Source organism: Mycteria americana, chromosome 10 (genome assembly GCF_035582795.1).
Source record: "Mycteria americana isolate JAX WOST 10 ecotype Jacksonville Zoo and Gardens chromosome 10, USCA_MyAme_1.0, whole genome shotgun sequence".
NCBI classification, from domain to species: domain Eukaryota; kingdom Metazoa; phylum Chordata; class Aves; order Ciconiiformes; family Ciconiidae; genus Mycteria; species Mycteria americana.
In genome coordinates, this window is record NC_134374.1 from 12,343,883 (window position 1) to 12,366,111 (window position 22,229).

The 22,229-nt window shown below is 50.4% G+C and overlaps 2 protein-coding genes across 3 annotated transcripts in view; both read left to right on the plus strand.

The window, feature by feature from the left end:
• Window positions 1-1,687: 1,687 nt before the first annotated feature.
• On the plus strand, window positions 1,688-20,793 carry TMLHE (trimethyllysine hydroxylase, epsilon). 2 transcript variants are annotated; one of them, XM_075513304.1, is made up of 9 exons: window positions 1,688-1,867; window positions 2,130-2,382; window positions 7,360-7,541; window positions 9,050-9,226; window positions 9,703-9,982; window positions 11,121-11,240; window positions 14,466-14,702; window positions 15,439-15,577; window positions 16,766-20,793. In XM_075513304.1, exons 3-9 carry the CDS (start codon window positions 7,361-7,363, stop codon window positions 16,895-16,897), a joined length of 1,266 nt encoding a protein of 421 aa, XP_075369419.1. In that variant the 5' UTR covers window positions 1,688-1,867; window positions 2,130-2,382; window position 7,360; the 3' UTR covers window positions 16,898-20,793. The 2 variants fall into 2 exon arrangements, with proteins under 2 accessions (XP_075369419.1, XP_075369420.1); XM_075513305.1 differs by having other exon boundaries at window positions 1,702-1,812.
• LOC142415236 (tumor necrosis factor ligand superfamily member 10-like) overlaps window positions 1,750-22,229 on the plus strand; it is a 104,460-nt gene continuing 83,980 nt past the window's right edge. Inside the window, exon 1 of the mRNA XM_075513307.1 lies at window positions 1,750-1,761. The gene's annotated coding sequence lies outside the window, so the exon portion shown is untranslated. The remainder of the gene's footprint in view (window positions 1,762-22,229) is intronic.

Genomic DNA, 22,229 nt, shown 5'->3' on the forward strand with positions numbered 1-22,229 from the left:
CGTCCGAGGAGGCTGGGGCTCAGCACCGCTCAGGATGCGTCCGAGGTGCTGGGTGGCGGCAGGGTTAGCCCGCTGTGGGAGGTTCTGCCATCCCCGCTGCCTGCCAGCTTGTCCCCAGCTGACAGGGACGTCCCGGGACACCCTCCAGGCCAGACAGCCACCTCAGACCATGCGCAGGGAGGAACAGGGTCTGGGGGGGCTTCTCCTCAGCACCACAGATGGGGCACGGACAACTGCTGATGGGTGTGGGGGGGGGGCTCTCCCCTCCTTTACAGAAACATCACATTTAAGCCTATGATCGATGGGTTACAGCTACCCACACGTAACCAAACCTCAGAGCTCCAGTGCCACCATGTGTCATCTATTCTCACCCTACGCTGCCAGCCCCGTGTCCCTAGAGCCACCTGCGTGCTCCCGCTTTCGGATCCGGCTCCCTCTGGATCCGTGCCCAAAGGCAACTCAGTCCCATGATGATCCTGCCCTGAAGATGCTTCGTCCTACAGAAAAACCCGAAGCACCCAGGGCCAGAGCTGCTGCCCCGAGGCACCCCGCGGTGTCCCCCCTGCTCGGGGCAGGGGTGACCAGCGGGGCTGGCTGGGAGAAGCCCCAGGGCACCTTCGGGGCTGGGAACACGCCCCAGAGAGGCGGGGGGAGGCTGAAGCGGCCGGGGGGAGGCGGCAGCCGCCACGGCCGGGACGAGGCGGCCCTCCAGCGGGCGGGCCCGCTGCCTGCCCGGCTCCGCCGCCCGGCTCCGCGCCTCCCCTCAGCCTCCCCCCCACACAAGCTGGTGTTCCCGTGCCTTTAGATGAAAATTACTATTTTATTCCCCAAAAGGTCGTGTCTGCTGCCCCCCCCTTCCCGCCCCCAGCCGGTGCCGGCAACTCCCGAAGGCTCGGCCCGGCGCGGCTCCGCTCCCCGCCACGCCTCGAGCCTCCCCGGGCGCAGGCCGCAGCCAGGCCGAGGGAAGCGGCGGGTCAAGGCCGGGCCCGGGGCCAGGGCCGGCTCCCCCGAGCTGGGCCCGAGCCCGGCCCCGGCCCCGCGCCGGTCCCGACCCTGCGGGCATCGGCAACATGGCGGCACCCCGCCCCGCCGGCCCGTGCCCCGGGGCAGTGCGCATGCGTCGCCCCCTCACGCACACACGCACCACCACCCCCCCCCCGCGACTTTCTACGCTGCAGCGTGCCTCTCTATGGTCTTCCCCCGGGGCTCTCTATGGTTAAAGAAGCAAAGGGCCTCTTCGCGCTCTCGGCAGCGGCGCTCATCGCATGCCCCGCCTGCTCCATGGCGGGAGCCTCTCTGGAGACAGGCTCCATGCACAGAGAGTTTTCGCCGCTCCCGCCGTCTCTACGCTCTCAGGACACCCAGGTCTCTATGGTGTGGGTGGGTGGGTATGTGTATGTGTATGTGTATGGCGCTCTATCCGCCCTCTCATGTCTCTATGGTATGTGCGGCGCTCTATACGACGGCCTCCCGGCTCTTTATAGCCCCCGGGGCCGCGCTTGGTAGAGTTTTCCGTTGCCGCCCGGTGCGGGCCGGGCCAGCACCGAGCTCTGCGGGAGAGCGGCACGGCCCGGCCCGTGCCGCCCCCGTGCGCGCTTCAGCCCATACCGTCTCTATGGGTGCGGACGCTCTACCCCGCGGCTCGCTCTCTATGGCGGGCGGCGCTCTAGCCGAGCCCGCCCGCGCTCCGTGGTGCGGCCCCGCCCCGGGGCGGCCCGCGGCGCCGCTTGACGCCGCCTGAGGCGGCCCCGGCCCCGGCCCCGCCGCCGCCCCCGGCCCGGCCCCGCCGCAGCCCCGCGGGCTTGGGGCCCGGTAAGGCCGCTCGGGAGGAGCCGGGGCGGGCCCGAGCTCCGGGGGAGCTGCCGAGGTGAGGCGGGGGTCGGGGGGTCCCAGCTCGCCGGGGCGGTTGGAGCGCCCGGCTCCCGTCCCGCGCTGGCTGCCGGGCCCGGGCCCGGGCCTGGCACTCGCCGCGTCTCGTCCTCCCCTCCCGGAGCCCGCCGTGCTGCTGCCGGGGAGGGTGCTGGCGGCGTGGGGGCTGCGCTTGGGCCGCCTCTGCGGAGGGACCCAGGAGCTCAGAATGCAGTTTGTAACGTGGCTGCTTCTTTATTATTATTTCTTTTCTTTAAAAGGTCAGCAGGCCCTGACTGAAGAGCCTTCGGTTCCTCGGGCAGCGTCGGCTTCCTGACGTAGGTGCAGCAGAAAATGTGTAAAAGCTTTCGAGCGGCCTTTTTGCCCTGGTAGGTGCAGGGACCAGGAGAAGGAAGCGGGGAAGAGCCGTGGCCACCAGCAGAGACCCGCTGGAATTCGTTCAACGTCCTGAGCCCCTCTGCAGCCTCGCTCCATCTTTTCCCCCGCCTCAGCCCCGTGCTCACACGGTCCCAGGTAACGTTAGCTGGAGACCCGGAGTTCAGCCGGGGAGTAAGACGTCGGGTCCCATTAGTCTGCGAATGAGAGCTTGCAGCCAAGGGCAGCTCCTGGGCAGAGCTGTTTTCTCTCTTTCCCTGATAAAAGGCAACCCCTCCCTGCCCGGGAGAGCTGCCTGGCCCCTCTCTGCCAGGGCAGAACCCAGAGCGGGTGAATGAAATGATTTAATAACAGGAGTTTACCGCAATAAGTATCCCTGCGGGGGATGTACCACGAGGGCTGGCTGCTTTGCTGGAAAAAAGAATTAGAGCTTGTTTCTGTTAAGCTGTGCCGCCTGAAAAGGCTTTGCTTGAGATAGATGCAGAAACTGCAAAGAGGAGGCCGCAATAACGTTACGGGAAGGGGGGTCTGGAGTCGGGTTTTTTGGTGTTAAACATGGGGCGAGCAGATAATTACCTTTGCTTCTAGTAAAATGAAGTAGCTGTGAAGCTGGCAGTGTCTGGGATGTCTTTATTAGCTCCTTAATTTAATTGAAATCCCTTGCTGGGAAGGGCTGGAAGGGGAATCTAATTCCTGACAGCTGAGATCTAATATAGTTGTCTGCTGCAGCGGAGCAGTCTGGGGGGGCAGGAGCCTTTCTCAGCAGGGGACGGCCAATCTGCCTGTTGTTTTTTCTGTAATTAATAGGTAAGCCAGGTCAGCTCGGGCTGTTAAACCTTTAACTCTGGTGGCAACCGAGTGTCTGTGTCTGCCGTCCCAGGGGACTTGGCCTGCCGCGGGGGTCTGTCGCCTGGGCTGGTGTACTTCGCTCATCTGGTTCTGGCACAGCCCTCTCAAGGCAGCGGCTCTGTCTCGGCCTTTGCAGCGCTCCTCTTTATCCGTGTTCCCTTCACAGAGGGTACCTTCGCTCAAACAGGGACACCGCGTGGTGTTTGGGTACCTCTTCCAAAGCTGATAGAAACGTCAGATTAAATATATGTAACCAGGAGGGCAGCAGGATGTGAGCCCTGCCTGAGATTTGCAGATAGAGTATTTCTCAGGTTGCCTTGAAAAACAATTTATTTTCTCTTTCTCTCTCTTTTTAAAGTGTAAGGCTGCTTGTGCTACTGAAATTTTCCTGTTTCTTATGGATCAGAAACCTTTGCTTTAGCCAGATGCTTCTAGCGATGAAAAAGGATGCATGAGTGTAAGCATCTGAATGTTAGGAAATGCTTAATGAAAAACAGATAATTCTTTTCAGATGCCAAATGAGCTTGAAAAACAGGCTGGACATGATGTCACAGGGTGAAGAAATGGGTCTGGTCACAGCACCAGCAGTTAGGGCACCAGAGCAGCTTCTCCAGTGCCAGCAGGCCGGTGTCACCGTGTTCCTGGAAGGTTTTGGCTAAAAGCTGGCTAAAGACCACAGATTTGTGTGGTTTCTCCTTCCATATATGTTTTCATTGTTGAAACTATTTGGTTACTAATTTTTCCAGCTCCTTATTTTTCTTTGCTCAAAATGGGACTTGTGGCTTTTTATCGAAGAGCTTAAAAACCAGTATTGGTTACTTCAAATGCTTCTTGTGTCAGCAGTGAGACAGACTGCTGAAGGGCCAGGCGGGAAGTCTCCTGGACAGACCAGCCCCTCATGAGGCCCACTCTTCCTTCCTCCTCCTTTCACAGCACGTCTCTTGTCTTTTCTCTCAAGAGACTTATGGTAATTCCTCAAATCACAACATATTTGAGTTTTCTGCCTTTCCCTCCAGCACCCACAGCTCTGTTCCTCCTGTTCACCCTGTCGCTTCTAGCGTGGGTTCTGTGCACGCTCCTATTTTTCATCTGCCACGTGGTGGACTCTTGGGTAGGGTGAGCCACACAGAAGGTACTCGCGTATAATGTCTGCACGGGATTTTGTCTTGCTTGGGGAGAGGGGCAGGCTTGGTAATTGAGCATCTCTCCCTTCTCAACCTCCACTTGCGTTTACACGCAGCGTAGTTTAATGTCTTCTTCCTCCTGCCCTTTCTTTTTGAATTTCAAAGGAAATTTTGTCTTGAAATCTCTCGGCTGCTGCATTTCACTGCTGCCCGGGTGAGCTGCGTGTGGTCTGCACAACGTAGAGAAGCATAAAGGTGAGGTAAACAGGAGAACTGGGGGAAAGAGTTAGCTGTTCACATAACTCATTCCAGCTGGGAGAGAGCTGTTAGCTCTGATTAAACAAACACAAAGGCAAAAAGTAAATCCTGTCTAATCAAACAGATTTTTTTTGTTTTCAACTCCTCTTAGATTTAGTAACTCTTGGAAAGATTTAATGTAAGGCTTCTCTGTGAGCTGTTTGTGGTGTCTGCTTCCAGCAAGAACAGCAGAGAAGCAAGAGGTCTCATTGATTAGATTAAATGTCTGGGTCACTTACCGTTACCTGTGTTTATTCTCGGGTAAGTTTTGATGTTGGAAGAAGACGAGATAAAAGGAACGTGTGCAGAAAGAGATAACTACAGCTGGAGCTGCCCCAGGCAGAGGCCACTTTCTAAATGGATTTGTAGATGAGCTTTTCCTATCAGTTTTGGGTCCTGTGTGAGGAGATATCAGGCGTGTGCAAACAAGCTTGCTGCTTTTTTCCCCCCCCTCTGTTGGGTTAGTGGATATCCTTGATACCCAAAAGCCAAACTGGACAGAGTCTTCCCTCCTGTGTGTCTTTCTCAGAGAATAGTCTTAAGCTTTGTGAGTTGTAATGCTTGGTTCAGGAAGTTAAATCATTTCTTTAAGCTTTGTAAGGCCAGTAAACATCATAGTCAGCTCCTGGTTTTCTGTAGCTGCAGATTTTCTTCACTTAGTTACTAAGTTTGCATATCAAATTTGGCTAATTCGTTTTCCTATACTAAATTTTCAAAGCTGGGGTGGGTTGGAAAGCATTCTCCCAGAACTTAGCATTGCCATTTCTACAAAAACTGATATTCTGGCTGGCTGGAGACCACCAAAGGAAAACGTAAGTATTACTGTGTGTCTTCAGATGCCCAGTAACTCTGGCTCAGGCTATATAAGTTCACCGGTGCCCCAGTTTCTCTGTCTGTAGTGAGAATACTGGAGTCTTTCAGGATGTTGCAGCTCAGTCAGCATCAGTAAAGAGTTTCACGGGCTTCGCAGCAGTGCTTGAGGTGCAAGGTCCATTGTGTTAGCAGAGATCTTGGTTACTGCAGGTGTCAGGCAGCGAGCAAGGAGCTCCCAGTGCCTCCGCTCCCGCTATGTGGAGCAAAACATCAGCTTCTGATCTGAAACCAGCTGCTTTGCAGGACAACCTGATTCCCTGCAGCCTGCTGAGGAGTGAGTATTGCATTTTAGTGGCCGCAGAAATTGGAAACTTCTGAGTTGAAGTCTTCTGCAGTGCTGAAGCTGTCAGTTGTACACAAGCTGTGGCCAAGAACCTTGCAAAACTCGATGGCTGGAAAGTGTGCATCTGAATCTCAAACCACGTTCTCTTTATGAAAATGTTTCCACTTTATTTTTTTCCTAGAGCTGGCTGTCTGTATTTTATTTTTTTTCTTACTTAGCAAGTGGTTGTCTGGGAATATGGCACCTCTGTTGATGTTATTGTTGTTACCAGCTTTTGAGGTCTCTGCACTGAGTCAACTATGAAGTGGAGAAGCAGGTTGGAGAGCCAAAGCACCAGTGCCTGTACTTTTCAGATAAGAAAATGAAGGAAAATCAGAAGTCTAGGATAAGAAATGCCTTCCGAGTCTGTGTCTTATCCAGTGATACCGCATTTCTATGTGCTTCAGACCAAAGCGCTGTTAAAATCCTGCTGGGTTTGACCTCCAGAACTTAATAAACATGACAGGGTGTTTAGACCGGGGCTTCATATCTTAAAACTTGTAAGGTTTTTGCCCTTGCTCTTTGTATTGAAGAGTTGTTACAAATCTCCCTCTGGGAAATCGCCTTCTAATCTCTAGCCCAGGGTTAACCACAGTTGGTTTCTCTTCCATGCTAGCTGTGTCCTTCAGAGGAAAAAGAGATTTTCTTCCTCGTCATTGTTTTGCATACTTTTTCTAGAACTGACCTAATTACCGGATTCCTCTAGTTCTCGCTTCTCTAACCAAGGTCACTTTTCTCTACTTCCCTGATCCCTGTAGTTCTGTCCAGGAATGGTGAATTCGAACTGGGAAGGCTGGAGAGAGGACAAGTCCTGCAGCAGATGAGGTTTTGCTGGTATTTTGCACAAGAGCATTGAACACGCGGCTGTCTCTTCTGGAATTGCTTTGCCTGATAAATTCTAGGATCTCATTTGTTTCTTCTCAGAACTAGTTTCTGCTGTGGTTTATGGTGGTCCCAAAATAAGCAAGATACCCTTGTCTCTCCTCCTCCTGTTTCCAGCTGATGCGCGTGGATTGGATTAGCTTGTTTGTTTAAAAAATTGATTGACCCCCTAATGGTTAATTCCCTGTTGCTTCCACTACATGCGGTTTTCGAGGGCAGCCAGTTGTCATATGCAACTTCATGGTCTTCCTCCGGGGTGTTGGTGATGTCTGCAAAAGTACCTACTGCAGCTGGTCTAAACAAGGGTAAAGCACCCCATTTTGAGGAGATTGCTGCATAGCCCGTGTGTTGTTAACAATAAGCATGGATTCTAGGCACTGGGAAAAGCTTGGCAGCGTGTCTGATGGCGTTGTCACGGGGAGGATGCAAAAGTGCCGCTGGTACTTGGACTTGGCAGCGAAGGCGTTTAATACGAGACTCTCCAAACTCTTTAGTTATTTCTCCTGTCTAAATGGTGCCTGGGAGTTATGTGACTCTCTCCTGTGGCCAGGCTGCCAGTCATCATGCCCGCTTCTTTTCTTCCCCCTCAATGGACTAGTTCTCACTCTCCTCTTTGTCAGTAAATTACAGTTGTGGAGGATTATGCCAGCTTTCCCAGAAGTGCTTACAGTGCCTGGCATAAGAGCGCAGAGATCGAGACCAGGATGCGATGCGGTAGCACGGCCGAGTCACCTTGTTCTTTCCCTTCTCTCTCTCCCGGCTGCTCAGGATGTGGTGCAGGAGGCTGGCGTGTCTGCTCAAGGTGCCGTGCCGGCTGAGTGGAAGCACTAGACATCGCTCGCCGTGGCTGCCCCGTGACAGAAGGACCATCCTCGCTGCTGCAGCTCGCTGGCATCACACGGCCCCAGAGTCCCTCAAGTGTGCCTGGCAGTTACACGGTGATCATCTAGGTAGGTGTGTTGGGGGGCGTGTGTACCTGCTTTTGAGTCTGTTTGGGGAGAGGAGTGAGATTTTCCTGACCTTGTTCCCTGGGAGTGATTTATTTTTTTTTCTTTTTTCTTCTGAAATGGCCTGCGTTAGAGGGATGCACGCTGGAGTCTGTGTTTCATGTTCCCTTTGGGAATTTCCAAAGGCAGGATGGAGCAGGTTTGCTGGTGGCAAGACTTCTATGATAAATGAGGCAATGCTAAATTGGAAATCAAATCAAGGGATTCCTGAACAATAACTGCATCTGAGCCTTGCCCCGTCAGTCACGTATTTTCTGTGTAAAGCTCTGGCCTCTGGCTGGCAGGTGGGATGGCTGCTTTGGTGTGTGCCCTGCTCTCTTGCCCCCACTTGTGCAGGTTTTCCTTAAAACACTGATGTGTGAAATGCAGTTGTTAGAGCAGGTTTGCAAGCAGCCTGTCTAGTTGTGTGGCTGGATGGCATGAGCAGCAGGAGGCAGGGCGGGCATAAAAGCTTTTTTGATGCAAATTCATACTTCACTGTGAGACTGCTTAAAGGAAAAAGCAAGGAGAGTGTGTCTTAATGTGACGTGACACAGCAAGCCAGTTATAAATGCTGTCTAATGCTGATTTTTGTCCTTTTGGTTTTGGAGGTGACTTGGCAACTGAGGCACGTGTTTCCCCGTGGCCTGTTTGGTTTGGTCCAGTGTCTGTCTGCCTGGGTGATGTCAAATGAGGCTAGTTAGATGTTGGCACTCCGAGTCACTTGTAAGCAAACGGAATTGCTCGGTAGTTTAGCCAACGCAGTGGCCCCAAGAAAGGATATTGTTGTTTTCCCACTGCAGAGTGACCTCGGATACTTGGATTTCAAAGCTGAGTAGGACTAGAGCAGGAAGGGCTCTCCTGTTGCCTCTGCTGGCTCTGACCCCCTTCTGAAGAGCTTTGAGTATTCCTAAAGCTGTCCCAGGATGGAGCAAGGAGGAGAGGCTCTGTTGTAATGCTAAATGGATATCAAAGCTTTGCATCAAGGTCTTGATGTTGTCTGTAATGTTTGTATAGTTTGCATGTTGGTGTGATTATTTGGTTGACTCTTATCTGTATTCCTGTGCTGGGGTCTACAACTATGTGGAGGGGGGGACATTTTTATGTACAACAGCTGCTGCACAGCTCTGAATTTACTACTTGTTGAAGAGAGATGATAGATGTAAGTGTGTGACCAGCATTTTTGTTAGCCACGCTCCTTCTTCCTCTTGCAGGATGAGATTGCCTGTAGGCTTGGTAAGAAGGGAGACCATGGCAAGATCACTGACAGCCAGGCCTTCTGTGAAGATACTCTGCCTGGTCTTCATCGTGTGAGAAGCTAGGTTAATTTATGTAAAGAGGTGCTAAGTCTAACAGCCTCTGCATCCCATATAAGTGGGATCATAACTTGTGGGCTCTCAGCTTCAGTTCTTGGCTTTGTTTTTTCTCACTGTTCACACCAATGCATCTTTTGAGCCTGTCCTCCTTTGCAGAGCTCAGGTATGCGAACACACTGATGCGATTCGATTTTGTCTGGCTGCGGGACCACTGCCGCTCAGCTTCCTGCTACAATGCCAAGACGAATCAGCGCAGCTTGGACACAGCTAGTGTGGACCTGGGAATCAAACCCACGGCTGTCCGAGTGGATGAGACCACGCTCTTCCTCACATGTAAGTAGCAAAGCGACAGTACCCTGCGTGTTTTACGGACCGCCAGCCCTGCTTGGAGGGAGCCTTGGCGGTGGATCCCATCCTTAGGTTTGCTGGGAGAGGGCAGATCGGAATTCACACTTTCTGTCCTTTCTCCTCAGCTTCCCAGCTACTTTATTCCTTTGGTTGTAGCTTACCTTTATTTATGGGCTTGTCTTCAGTGCTTTACTTCTCCTTGGGAGTCCTGTCAATAGAAAACAAAACCACTGAAGTTGAAACACTTAGCTCTGAACTTGTCATTGCTGCAACAACTCCAATGCTTTTTAGGACTTGTGGCCTTAACCAGATAATCTTTTGGGTGGCATCAGGGTGCAAAGAGTCTGTCACCAGACAAAATTAAAAGGGTGAGGACTGTCCTAGACTGATGGTTGCACTGACCACGATCTCGGGCTGTTCAGGGCGACTGCAGTGACTGTGACTCTTCTCCTTTGTCAAAGGGCCTGACGGGCACGTGACGCGGTATGGGCTGGAGTGGCTGGTGAAGAACAGCTACGAGGGGCAGAAGCAGCAGGTCATGCACCCGCGGATTCTCTGGAACGCAGAAATCTACCGCCAAGCCCAGGTCCCATCCGTCGATTGCCAGAGTTTCCTGGAGACGGACGAGGGGCTGAAGGAGTTCTTGCAAAACTTCTTGTTGTACGGGATTGCTTTTGTAGAGAATGTCACTCCCACCAAAGAGGACACAGAAATCTTAGCGGAAAGGATCAGCTTAATCAGGTAACTAGGGCTGCCCTGGGAAGGCTGCTGCCAGCTTTGTAGAGGAGCCGTGACGGGTAGACTGTTATTTTCTTTTTGTTTGGAAAGGTGCTGCCCTCTTGTCCCTGCATATTGTGCAGTGTGGCCTGGTTTGCAAACAAAAGCTCTGGGTCTTCTACAGTCTCTGGCCAGTCCACTTGAACTGAGATGGAATATTGCGCTGTGGGATCTGACCTCTTTTTAGGGGAGAGCCTGCAGTCACTAGGTTATGGAGCTGCCTCGGGAGCGTAAGATGACTTTTGTGATAGTGGGACTGCGCACAGAGAGGAGCGACTGAAGGAAGTAGCCTGTCTGGGAAGACTAGAGCTTTGCAAGGAGACATATTTCCTGTTATGACTTGAAAGGTTAGGAGGGCAGCCCTGGCCCTGGGAGCCAGGGAGATCAAAAACAATTTGTAGGTCTTGCTGAAGAAAACCATTGAGAAATATTTCTTCTGTGTTTGTTTAAAACACACCAACAGCATGGCAAGCTGGGGTTTGAGTTTCAAGTTTTATCCAAGCTGCAGAAACAGTTTAACTTGCCTTGGGCCATTGGAAGAGGAGGGATTTCTTTTAATGAACAGTCACCCCAAATAGAAATGAGGGGCTGCAAGGAATATCCAGCCAGCTTTTTTCTCCAGGTACCCTCACCCTGTAGTACTGTTTGTCCTTGCCTTCTGTCTGTTCCCTTCCGTGCATGTCGCATGAGGGAGGTGGGTAAAAACGCGGCATCCCAAGAACCAGAAATGGGATTATCCGGTAACCCTGCGGTGGGTACAAGCAAGGGCTAGCTGCATTCTGGCAACTCCTCACGTCGCTCAGTGGCTGCCTTGATTTGACTGGGGCTGATGTTTGGTGTGGAAAGAAGATCTGTATTTGTGGAGGGGAAGCGAGCAAGACTCATGTACATCAGCCTTTTTGGGAGGAAAGAGAGAAATTGAATACTAGAGCAGGCACTGGAAGCACCATCTCTTGACAATATGAATTTTGTTAAGTTGTTCTGCTTTAATTTACTCTGTACATAGGATGGAGGGGAGTAACCTCAAATGCAAGAGAGGATCTGCTTTACCACCGGTCTGATCCCCGTGGCACTTTGTGATAACTGCCCGCCTCTTTTGCAGGGAGACCATTTACGGTAGAATGTGGTACTTTACCTCTGACTTCTCTCGGGGAGACACCGCCTACACCAAGCTGGCTCTGGATCGTCACACCGACACAACCTACTTCCAGGAGCCCTGCGGGTAAGTGCTTTTGCTGCTTCACAGACAGACAGTGCAGAAGGCAGGAGCGATTCACAGTGATGCCGTTTCTAGCGGCGCGGGCTTCATTGTCTCCAGTGCTGCTGATGGGATGTACTTCTACTAGCCACACAGCAATTCTGGGTCCTGTCTGATCCCTGTGGAGTGGGGTAGTCTGTAGATCAATTTTTCCTATGCTTGAAACTTCTAGGTCTTCCGGAATGCGGGCAATGAAGGACTTGGCTGTTAGGTAGCTGGCTGCTGCTTCTTGGTATTGCTGTGGTTCAAGTAGTCTTTGTAGCCACAAAGAAGGCTCAGCGCTGTAGTCACTTCTGTGCTACCCTGAAGCTTATCTGACAGTCTCTTCTGAAATCACCCTCCTTGGTCTCCAAAGTGACACACAGCTTTCAACCTCACAGAAATGAGCAGTTGATTTGATTTGTCTTTTGGGTACATCTGGCAAGGCTCGGCTCCTCCTGCAGCAAGTGCCCCTTTATCAGCTGTTGTACAAAGTTGCTGCAAAAGTTTGCTTTGACTTAATCCCGCTGACCTGGGGCAAGCCCTCCTCACCCACATCAGCACCGTTTGTTTTGCTGGCTGAGCGTGGTTAGCGGTAGCCTGCGGGGAAGGAGGGAGAACTGCTCACCTTGCCACAGCCTGCAGTAACTGCCTCTGCCCTCCCAAGCTGAGAGCGGTAACTGATGTACGTGCTGTGCTCACGTATGCTCTGTGCAGTCGCTCCGCTTCAGTTCAAACAGGTTGGGCTTTGCATTTTGGCAGTGGTGCAGCCCTGTAGGCAGTCAGAAACCAGGCTTCCCCAGCCCTTCGAAGTTCACACCTGTCTGCGCTTTCAAAAGCGGCTTGTAGCTACAGCATTGTTTCCCAAATGCTAGTTTGCAAACTGCTTTTCTGATACAGCCTCTGGGGTGTGAGTTTTATACACAGCTGGAGAAAGAAAGGCAGCAGCCCTAATCGTGGTTCACAATGAAGTGCAAGAGACTTAGGCTTAATTTCTAGCTTTTTTTTTTTTTTTGCCTGCTTTCATCTCAATTAAGAGGGGAATCATCGGGAAACGGCCTGGGGGAGAACGGATGGAAGTACTGTGATCTCTTACGGAACTAGGGCTGCAAAGAGAAGTCATCCAGTCCATGCCTCCTGCCCTAGGGCAGGATTAGCTCTTCCCAAGTGAGGCTGTTAACTTGCTAAACATCTTAATGGGAAAGGTCTGTGGTGCAGAGCTGTAAAAGCAGAGGAGGACTAAGGGGCGAGATCTGTTGGCTGCATGTGGATTTCAGAGCAGGAAGGGTAGCGTTACCCAGCTGGCACCCTGAGCGCTGCTGTCTGTGCCCAACCAGGCAGGAAGCTTTTGGGTGGTAGCGTTCGTTCTAAAGCAGCTCGGCGTCAGGAGCAAAGTAAGTGGATTTTGGTGTGCCCTGTGGGGCTAGAAGTATATGCGTAAAGCATAGGTCCTGCCACACGCTTCAAGCCGGATCTAGTTGGCTTCCCTGTTCTCAGTGAACAGCTGACTGCAGAACCCATGTGCTTTCGTGACCTGCACAGTGTTACCTGCTTGGCTGACTTGTTTTAGGAGCTCACAAAATCTTCCCCAAAATGAAATTAAAAAAAGTAATTAGTAATCAGAACTTCAGCCTACAAAAGAGCTTTGATTAAACTGCTCGGTGCCAGAACTATAGTGCTCATTAGCTGTTTTTATACCTTTATTTTCTACTTGGAAGGGTTCCCTTCAGGTAGGTGTATTTGCATCTGCAGCCAACTGAAGCATATCAAGCAATGATAGCATGGGCTAAATTAGTCGGGCTAACCCTTAATGCTTGCAATTCTGCAAAACCATAGTTGTGCAGGGAGAACATGAATTTCTGGCTTTCCTGAGCCCCCATCTCTGCCAGAAATCCCTTCTTCCCAGACTGTTTCAGACTTGCTTCCAAAACACTTGAAACAGTCTTTGACCTGCTTCTAAAGGAAATGAGGTCTTTTTCAAGAAAGATACGCTCATTTGAATGTCTGCTTCCCCCGCTGCTTTGGCTGAAATTGGCCAAATCTGACAAGTCTCAAGTTAAATTATTGCAAAAGGTAGAGCATAGGAACTCCCCGAGCAGCGGGAAAGACTGCAACCTTCTCTCACTCATCAGGTACCAAAGCGCCTGCCCCCAGAAGGGGCTTTCTCAGCGCCCCGAGCTGCGGGAGGAGGTTGTTGCCTTTGAGGCACAGAGCGTCCTTTGCTCCAGTGCTTGTGGACTGACTTTGTAAAAATTATCCTGAAACTGTTGTGGGTATGAGGGTGGTCAGAGTGCCCAGGTGAAAAGGTGCTGGTGAGGGTGGAGCTGGGAGGTCCTGCCACATCACTTGCTGTGGGACTGAAGAGAGAGGCTCTGAAGAGAGATCAGAAGATAAAGGCTTTCCCAAAAGGTCACAATTAACTTTCTGACAAGTGAAGCTGGTACACTGTGAAAACTGGGAGTAGGTGGCTCAAGGCAGCTCCTGGGTATTTGTTCCTAACAGTACAATGCCTACCTTGCTTGGATGAAGGGAAAGAGAAGTTTCAGAGAAGTAATAGAAGGACAAAAGCTGAGTTGGATGGCTTCCCGCTGGGGAGGGGATGGCCCTGTAGGTAGACTTCTCGTCGGGGGCTCCTCTGCTCCAGGCTTTCCAAAGGGTCTTTAATGTGCAGCCGTGAAGGGCTTCTCCTGAGTGCCTGTGGGAGACCATGATGTACGTGCCTTTGAGTGAGAGTCACCCTGGACTCCCCTTGTAGTTCCTGGAGAACTCAGCAGTACAACCAGCATTTCTTTAACTGTCCTCTTGTTCCGAGATGTTCTAGGGAAGTTAGTTTTATGCTTTGGAACCTCTGCATCCTACTGCCTGGATGGACTTTGAGTAACACAGGCCTGATCCCACACCACTTGAAGTCTCCCAGGCTCATGTCACTTGATTTGAGGGGCAGTGTAGGCAGTAGCCCTCTTCTTGGAAAGTGAAATGTGTGAGATTGGGCCTGAAGAAATGGCAGGGACAGCCATTTCTTGCTGGTCTGTCTCCATTCCCTGGCAGGTCTCGGCAAAATGAATTCTGTTACAAATAAGTATGTCACAACCATCAGAGAAGGGTGGTGCATCCATCTACGTCTGTCTGCATCTGCGGGGAGTGCCTTCTCTCCACAGGACAGACAGCCAAAGTCTTTTCTGTTGTGCTCTGGTTCTCTCACCCATGCAGCATCCAGGTGTTTCACTGCCTGAAGCACGAGGGCACGGGCGGGCGGACGCTGCTGGTGGATGGTTTCTACGCAGCAGAGCAGGTTCTCCGGCAAGCCCCTGATCAATTTGAGCTGCTCAGCAAGGTGCCGTTGAAGCACGAGTATGTTGAGAACGTGGGAGACTGTCACAACCACATGATCGGAGTTGGGCCGGTTCTCAATGTCTATCCCTGGAACAACGAGCTCTATCTGATCAGGTAACGTCAACGCGAGGCCTCGTGCTTACGGGGAGGAGAGGGGATTGTGGCAGATGGTAGTGGTTTTCCAGAAGGTATCGTAACATAAACACCAATGTATGTTTGAGGGGCGGGGTGAAACCACAGAAACACCCTGCGTTTCCTCCTGGGCTGTGTATTGCTGCTTTAGAGGAAGCATCAGAACCACCGATACAAACACGGGTGTCAGTCCTGAGCTTTGATTTTTATTCCCCCCCACACACACACTCCTGTCATCCTCCCTCCAGCTCTATGCCCTCATCTCACTTTGTTTGAGAGGCAGTAGAATTCAGCCCTTCTCTGAAAAAGCCTCTAGAAACTAGCCTGGCGTACAGGGAACAGGGAGAGCGCAGACTGGTCCCCTTCCAAAGGAAATCTGGGCTGCTTTCTGAAACTCTGGCTTGGCTTAGTGCAGCAGGCTGTCCAGCACTGCTTTGCACTTTTATTCTGAGCAACCCTCGGTCTTCCCCATTGCTGTGGCGCATCCTTCTGTGGAAAACCAGCAAGAACAGTGTTACACCTGACAGTAAACTCCTCCTTGCTCCTAGTGTTGTGTATTCTCCTGAAAGTCCTGCACTTGCAGCATAACCTCCCTAGTCATCTCTATAGCCTCCCTTAAATACTGACTAACCCTACAAGCTCCTGAGGTTCCCTTTAAAATACCTGGCTGTGCTCGTGGAGCCGTCCGGGCAGTCTCTTATCTCTTCTTTACTTTTAGGTACAATAACTATGATCGTGCTGTCATCAACACCGTGCCTTACGATGTTGTGCATCGCTGGTACGCTGCTCACCGCACACTCACCGCAGAGCTCAGGAGACCAGAAAATGAACTGTGGGTCAAACTGAAGCCGGGCAAGGTAGGACTTGGAGTTGGGAGGCCCGTGTGTGTTTGGTACAGGGAGGGTGGCAGGGTGCTCCTTTGCATGTGCAGTCTTGTTGCACCTAAGGTAAATGCTTCAGGCAAGCTCCGTATGCTGCAGTTTTCCTCTTTACAGCTGTTTTAAGGTGTCTTGTATTATGCTACTGGCATCTGTTGTCTGTGTGTTCCTACTGTCCTAAAAGAATACGAGCTTCCAGATAAGGCAGAAATGTTTAGTTTAGAAAAGTTAGTTTAGAAAAGTTAGTCCTAACTAGGGGGGGGGAGGAAGATGTTTCCAGTCACTGAAATGAGGACCCTCAGAAGCAGAGAGGCTGGGAACACTTAATGTTCAGCCTCTAACTTCTTTCAGAAGAAAATTTTTTATTTTGCTGGAAATATAAAGGTGAGGGAAGCTGAATTTACTTCTGTTCTGAGGTTGTATTTGAACCCTTACATTGCCAGTGAATCACAGGAGACCTAGGCTATCTTCACTGTCCCAGAAATGGCTACGGTGCCTTAGCACACCTTGGTACTGAAAGGAAAAAAGCTCTGCCCTGTGTTTGAAAGGCTGATGCCGGGTGCAGCTTTGGAGGAGCTTGAAGTGCTAGAGCCACAGTTGTAGACTTGAAGTTATTACGGTGCATGGCTCCTTCCTTCAGCTGCGCCTGCTTGAAGGGGTTTTATTCCTACAAGGTCTAGCTTCAGCCCGAGCCCAGGGCCCCAAAAATTAAACAGTCCAGCAGGGAAAGATGATCATATCAGAGCCCCTACGCCTCTCTGTTCCCAAGGATGCCTGGGGGGCAAGTGACACCGTAGAGGCTGAAGATGGCCAGTTTCTGTGGCTGGTGAACTGTTGCACAACCTCTCCAATAGAAAAGCAAAGAAACAGCCCAGAACGTATTTCTGTGCTTTGCTAGCTATCGTGTTTTAACTTGTGGTTAGCAGCAGAGCAGAACTGCTGGCTTCAGGTAAAACAGCTGTGCTAGATCATGTGAAACATCTGGCTGCAGTCTCATGTGCTGTCTGACAGTGTTGAACAAGAAAGGGTCATGCCCACTGTGCCATACCCTTACTTGCTCTTCCAGTCTCTAGGGATCTCCAGCTCCAGGACCTGTCCTGTCAGAGGGTCCTGGCCCTGGCTGCGGTGGCTGCCTTTCTTCTGACGGCCTTTTCTCTTCGCCTGCAGGCACTGTTCATAGATAACTGGCGCGTCCTGCACGGACGGGAAGCGTTCACGGGGTACCGCCAGCTCTGTGGCTGCTACCTGACGAGAGATGATGTGCTGAACACCGCGCGCGTTCTGGGACTCCAAGCTTAGCCCAGACCACCCTCTGCGGAGAGGCAGTCAGACCTCCGGCACCACCGTGCTGGTGCGTCACCACGACGAAGATATTGCACATACCTCAGACACCTCCACCCTCTCCAAGCAGTTCTCGGTGCCTGCTCAGGAGAGGGAGCAGGTGGAAGCCAAAGGTTATGGGAGCTTTATGGGACCGTATTCTGCCTTTGAGCATGGTCAGCTCTTGCTGTCTGTGCACCCAGCCTGGTCTTTCCAGCCGGTCAGTCTGTCTCGGCTCTGCTGAGTGAGGGTTAGTCACACCACGGGAAGTGCTCCCAGCACCTACTGATGTGAAGTGCTCCTCCAGTCAAGTGCCTTCAGGACTTAAAATCTTTGCATTTTTCCCTGTTGTTCAGCCTTTTTGTCAGCTGGCAGTTCTAGGTTTGGTTTGGTTGGGGTTTTTTTGGTTTTTTTTTTTTTAGCAGAGCAGAATGGAAATGTCTGGGGTCTTGTCTCACCCCAGGCTGGACTTTAGCCCTTCTAGAGAAAACGAAAATCTATGGTCCCTATTTGATGAAAATGCCACTACTCAAACTGAGGGCTGTTGGCATATTTCAGTGACTTCTTTCTTCTTAAACATACTATGTACCCCTGTAACAGTCACTGATACAAGCCATGCTGCTCGAGAGATGGCCTGGAAAGAGAACCTGGGGTAGTTAGGGTATTTCTGAAAAGGCTTAGGTTAGAAGGAAAGGGGGAAGTAGCAAGATCTGCAGGTTGGGAAGGAAAGATGACTCTGTTAGATGAGGGATGCATTTCTCACATTTCCTTGACTTCCAGTAATGCAACGCTTCTGTTCTTTCTGCCTGTTGCACTGCGCTTGTATCAAGGGCGAAGGCTCAGCAGCTACAGTATTTGCTGCCAAATTTCCCATCGTGCCTGCTCTCTCATCTTCTCTGAAGAAGGAATTTGTGTTAGGTCATCATTACACTGGCTGCTGGATGAGGCTGACCATTTGGGTTTTTTTTTCCACCAGATTCTCCTGCATAAGGTAATGAACGCAGAGGTGCCTTTCAGCTCCTGGTAGCTGGGAGGATGAATTGGAGTCTGGCACATTGAAGGGCCACAGCGTAAGGAACAAAAGCAAATCCTATCATTATTAGAAACATTGGAATTTTAGAACCAAGAGAGGATTTTAGGATTTGTTTATTTTTCTTTCTTCCATATCTTTGGGGGTGTTCACTCTGCTCTGACTAGACCTTAAAACAGGGCTGGTCCCTTTCACTCCTGGCTTTCCTGTGCAAGCAAGATGCTCTTGTGTCCAAGGTACAAGTGCAGCGCAGATGCATATGTGCTAAACTTGCTGCCCTCGTTTAATCTAAATACTGACTATAGAGATACTAGTGTTAAGAGACACTCTTGAAAGCTTCTTTTCATGTGGACCGAGCTACCTGATGCTCTCTTTCGCAGTGTTTCCCGTCTGCGGTGAGCCACTGCTGCAGTCATCAGGAGTTGAAAAGGGGTTTCTGAGTGAAGGCTTGGCAGGAAGCTGTTGATCAGAGGATATGTGAGAAAGTGAAACATGAGCAATGGTGGCAGGTAATACAAGCTTGAAGTGAGCTGGCTTCTGTCAGGTATGTCTCCAGGGCCGTGAACAGCAGCCTCGGACACAGGCAGGAACTTGAATTTTCCTCTAGGCCAAGCCAGTGAATTCCTTGAGCAGCCTGCAGCATATATTCTGTTACTTTCTTTATCAGGCATTTTGTTTATAGGTTTTCCTTAGGTGCCAGTTACGCCAGCGCAACTTGGATGCGAAGTTTTACAAGTCTTCGTTAATCGGGTTGAAGTAGCAAACCACGGCGGTTACGTACGCTGTCCCTCGCGCAGCCCGGCTCACGTGCTCTGGGGTTGGTTTTGCCCTGGGCGAAGCCGTGGCCTGGAGCATGGGGGAAGAGGTGGTGACAAAACCCAATCTGTGTTAGGTGACAGAGGAGGGAACGGAGGACCCTGATCAGTATTTGAAACCCTTGGGCAGTGGAGCTCTCTTTTTCAAATTATTTGAGGGTATCAAGGGTTCCCGAGGTCTTTTTGCCTCCCTGTGCCCCCAGGATACGAGGAAAAGCGCTTGGGTAATGTGGAAACCTTCTCTTAGTTAAGGAGATCAGCTTTACCTTCCCCTGCTCAGGGGACCTCCGTCTTTATCAGCTGCAAGCTGAAAATCTGTTGCTACCCTGAGCTGGAGCGTGCAGGATTATGGCTAGCACAAGGGAGAACCGACTAAAGTGTATCGATGACAGACTGTCGTGACATAGGTGCCTTTCTGACGAGGAACGTGGTGACTGTAGCTCTGCCTCCCACTGCGGCTGCTGCTGCCAAGGGCTGTGGGCTTCGGACACCAACCTCCTCTTACGAGCCAACTCCAAGCCAACACACTCCTCGAGGCGATTGTGTAATCTGTTTTGGGGAAAACTGTTCACAGTGAATGTAGAAGAAACGCATTTCCTCATAGGTATTATTCAAATGAATTTAGCCACCCCAACAATAAAAAGTGGAGCGGAGAGAGCTTTGTTTAAATCTTGTGCTTCATCTCTCCTCACTTCCTAGAGGGCTAAATTCTTCCGAAGCAGCTTGTGAGCATCAAAACTTTATCTGAAGGAACAGGACTGCTTGGTAGCTGCCACCTGTCTGATACAGGCGTTGTGCCGTGTTAGGGAACAGGTTCTGTTTGCTGTAACGATATCGGATCAGGTTTTGTAATCAAGCTTTTTCAATTCTTCCAGCCAATGATGAACTGCCTCCTCCTCCTTCCACTGGTGGTCCAATATATGTGTTTAAGACATTTTCCAAAACTAAGAAACCAGGTCTTCAAATAAGTGATTTATAAAGTGGTCAGATTAACAAAATTTATATTTTAAGTAATCATGAACTTGAAAATAAATCTGTATTGCCCATCGAAGATGGAATAAACGCGAGGAGCGGTAAACCAGTGCATCTCCGTTGACTTCTCCTCGTTCATTCTTTCTCTGGCCACACGATGGCAGAAGATGCAAGAAATTAATATTAAAAAGTCAATGACAACTCCCATCCCTGCGTGGCTTTAGGGCTAGCAGTGACGCTGGTTCTGTTTCTTCTGCTGTGCTATAGCCATTTCTTTTGAGAACCCCAGGAACTGCTGTTCAAAAGCCTATATGACTATGAACACTTCTAAAGAGCTGCAGAATGTGATGTCCGTCGTGCCAAAGAAGGGAGGGGAATGGAGATGCACCTAACCTCGTGCACCCTGAGCAAATTTCCCCACCCCACATACACCTTCAGTTGCCTCCTCTTGCCCCCTGCTCCGTTCCAGACTGCCACATTTGCCCTCCAGTGCCCCCCACGTCCCTCTCTTTGGTGTCCTGTCTCCCCAGGACCCCCTTTTGTCTCCTTGGGACCAATCCCCTCCCTCTTGGGTGTGCGCTGCAGCCCATCATTCGGCTTTTGGTGCTCCCCAGAGTCCTCAGTCCTTCAGTGAAACCAGAGCCCTTCCCGCTGTCCCCCCCCATTTACCTTGCTGGTCACATCAGGAACCCCCATTTTTCTTCCAGCATGCCCCAGAGCTTTCTGTTTTCCTCCCAGTGTGCTCCAGAGGCCCCGGCTCGCACACAGGTCTCAGGATTGCTTTGTTTCATCTTTTGGTGCATCCCCCCCTTTGCCCTTTGGTGCCCTCCGGTGCAGCCAGGAGCCTTTCACTCCTCACAGGACTTGCTTAAAAAATAAATAAGGTGCTTTCAACCCAGCAAAGAATAGTTTGGTAGAAAGAGAGGCTACCAAAAAAGGAAAAATAATGTATGTGTTATTCTTGCAACCATTTGATCCATGCTTCCCTCTATTATAATCTACATGTAGTGATTAAAAGCCTTTTCTTATATTAAAAAAAAAAATGTTTTAATTCTGCACTTGCTGTACTGAGATTATTCTTACCTAAGCTGAAACGTATTTACATTTTTAGCTTTACTTCTCATTTCTTTCCTTTTTGGCTACTGGAAGACGGGAGCTATTTTAACAGGGTCCTTCAGCTAAGTTAGCTAAAAATGTATTACCTTTATTGCTACCTAAATTATTAAGTTAATTATTAACTTAATTACAAACCTTAGTTCAAACCTGAACTGTCAGGATCGGAGAGACACGAACGGTTTTGCTGTGGAAATGGGGCAATAGGAATTTACGGAAAAAGAAGGCGGAAGCAAATTAATATGTGGTAAGTATCAAGATTTCGAGGAAAGACAGATGGTGCAAGCGAATTTCCTTGTGATGAACCTCAGAGACGTGCAGGAAGGGTGGACCGCTGTTCATGGTATGTGAAATATTACAGGTAACGTGCAGGCCACACAGCAAACCTCTCGGTAACAAACTCTCCTGGAAACTCTTCCTTACTCCTCCTGCTCTTCTTAAATTCTTAAATAATCCGCAGCAACGCAGACACGGCTGGTTTGAGTTGACGGTTTTGAGCAGGGACGCGCCTCTCCCATGCGCCAGACGATTGGTATCTGCTAATGTTACCCAGCGTCTCTTCTCTCCTCGCTTTTTTCTGTTTGAACTTCAAAGACCTCCTTAGTCATTAACCAGAGAAATTACGTATTCATTGATGAACGCTGCTAGACTGCTACGGGGAAGTATCCATTTCCGTTACATTAACATAACAGCCATTTACATTAACTGTATTGTCGTAGCACTTTGAGCCTCCAGAATGTAATGGGGATAAATCTATTAGATGCGGGAGGGAAGCAAATTATCACCTAGTCCCCCTTTAATAACTGCAATAGATTTAAGAAAATAAAGGGAAAACCTTAACAAACTCGTAAGAGTCTGGTGCTTATAGCACCAGACTGAGATTCTCCCAGTGATTAATTATTCTGCTGTTATTTCACACCGACCCATCTACCAGATGTGTACGGTTGACTTCTAGTTAATCAGTCCCTTCCAGCATCTCTGAAGGGTTTGGGGCTGGGGGAGACAGGGCTGGCAGAGCACCCTCTGCTCCACAGAGCTACGGCTCCTCTGCCCTCCAGCACAAAAAGGCACAAAAAAGGGCATTTTACATAAAAACAGCCACTAGGGCTCACCATAAAACCTGTTGCTCCAAAGCAGTTTGATTCCTCAGACCGGCCAAACCTCAAAATGTTTTACAGGCAGGGAATTTTATTGTTTTACTGAAAAAAAACTGAAGGCAAATCCAGCTTTGTGGTTCAGAAACTCCTGTTTTGGACCCCCCTGGGGCAGGTCAATCCTGTCTCTGCAGAGCTCGGCTCGCAGCATCGCGCCCCGAGGAGATACCAGCAGGGAATTCTAAGGAAGAAGATTTTGATGAAGAATTTGGGCTTGAAAACATGGG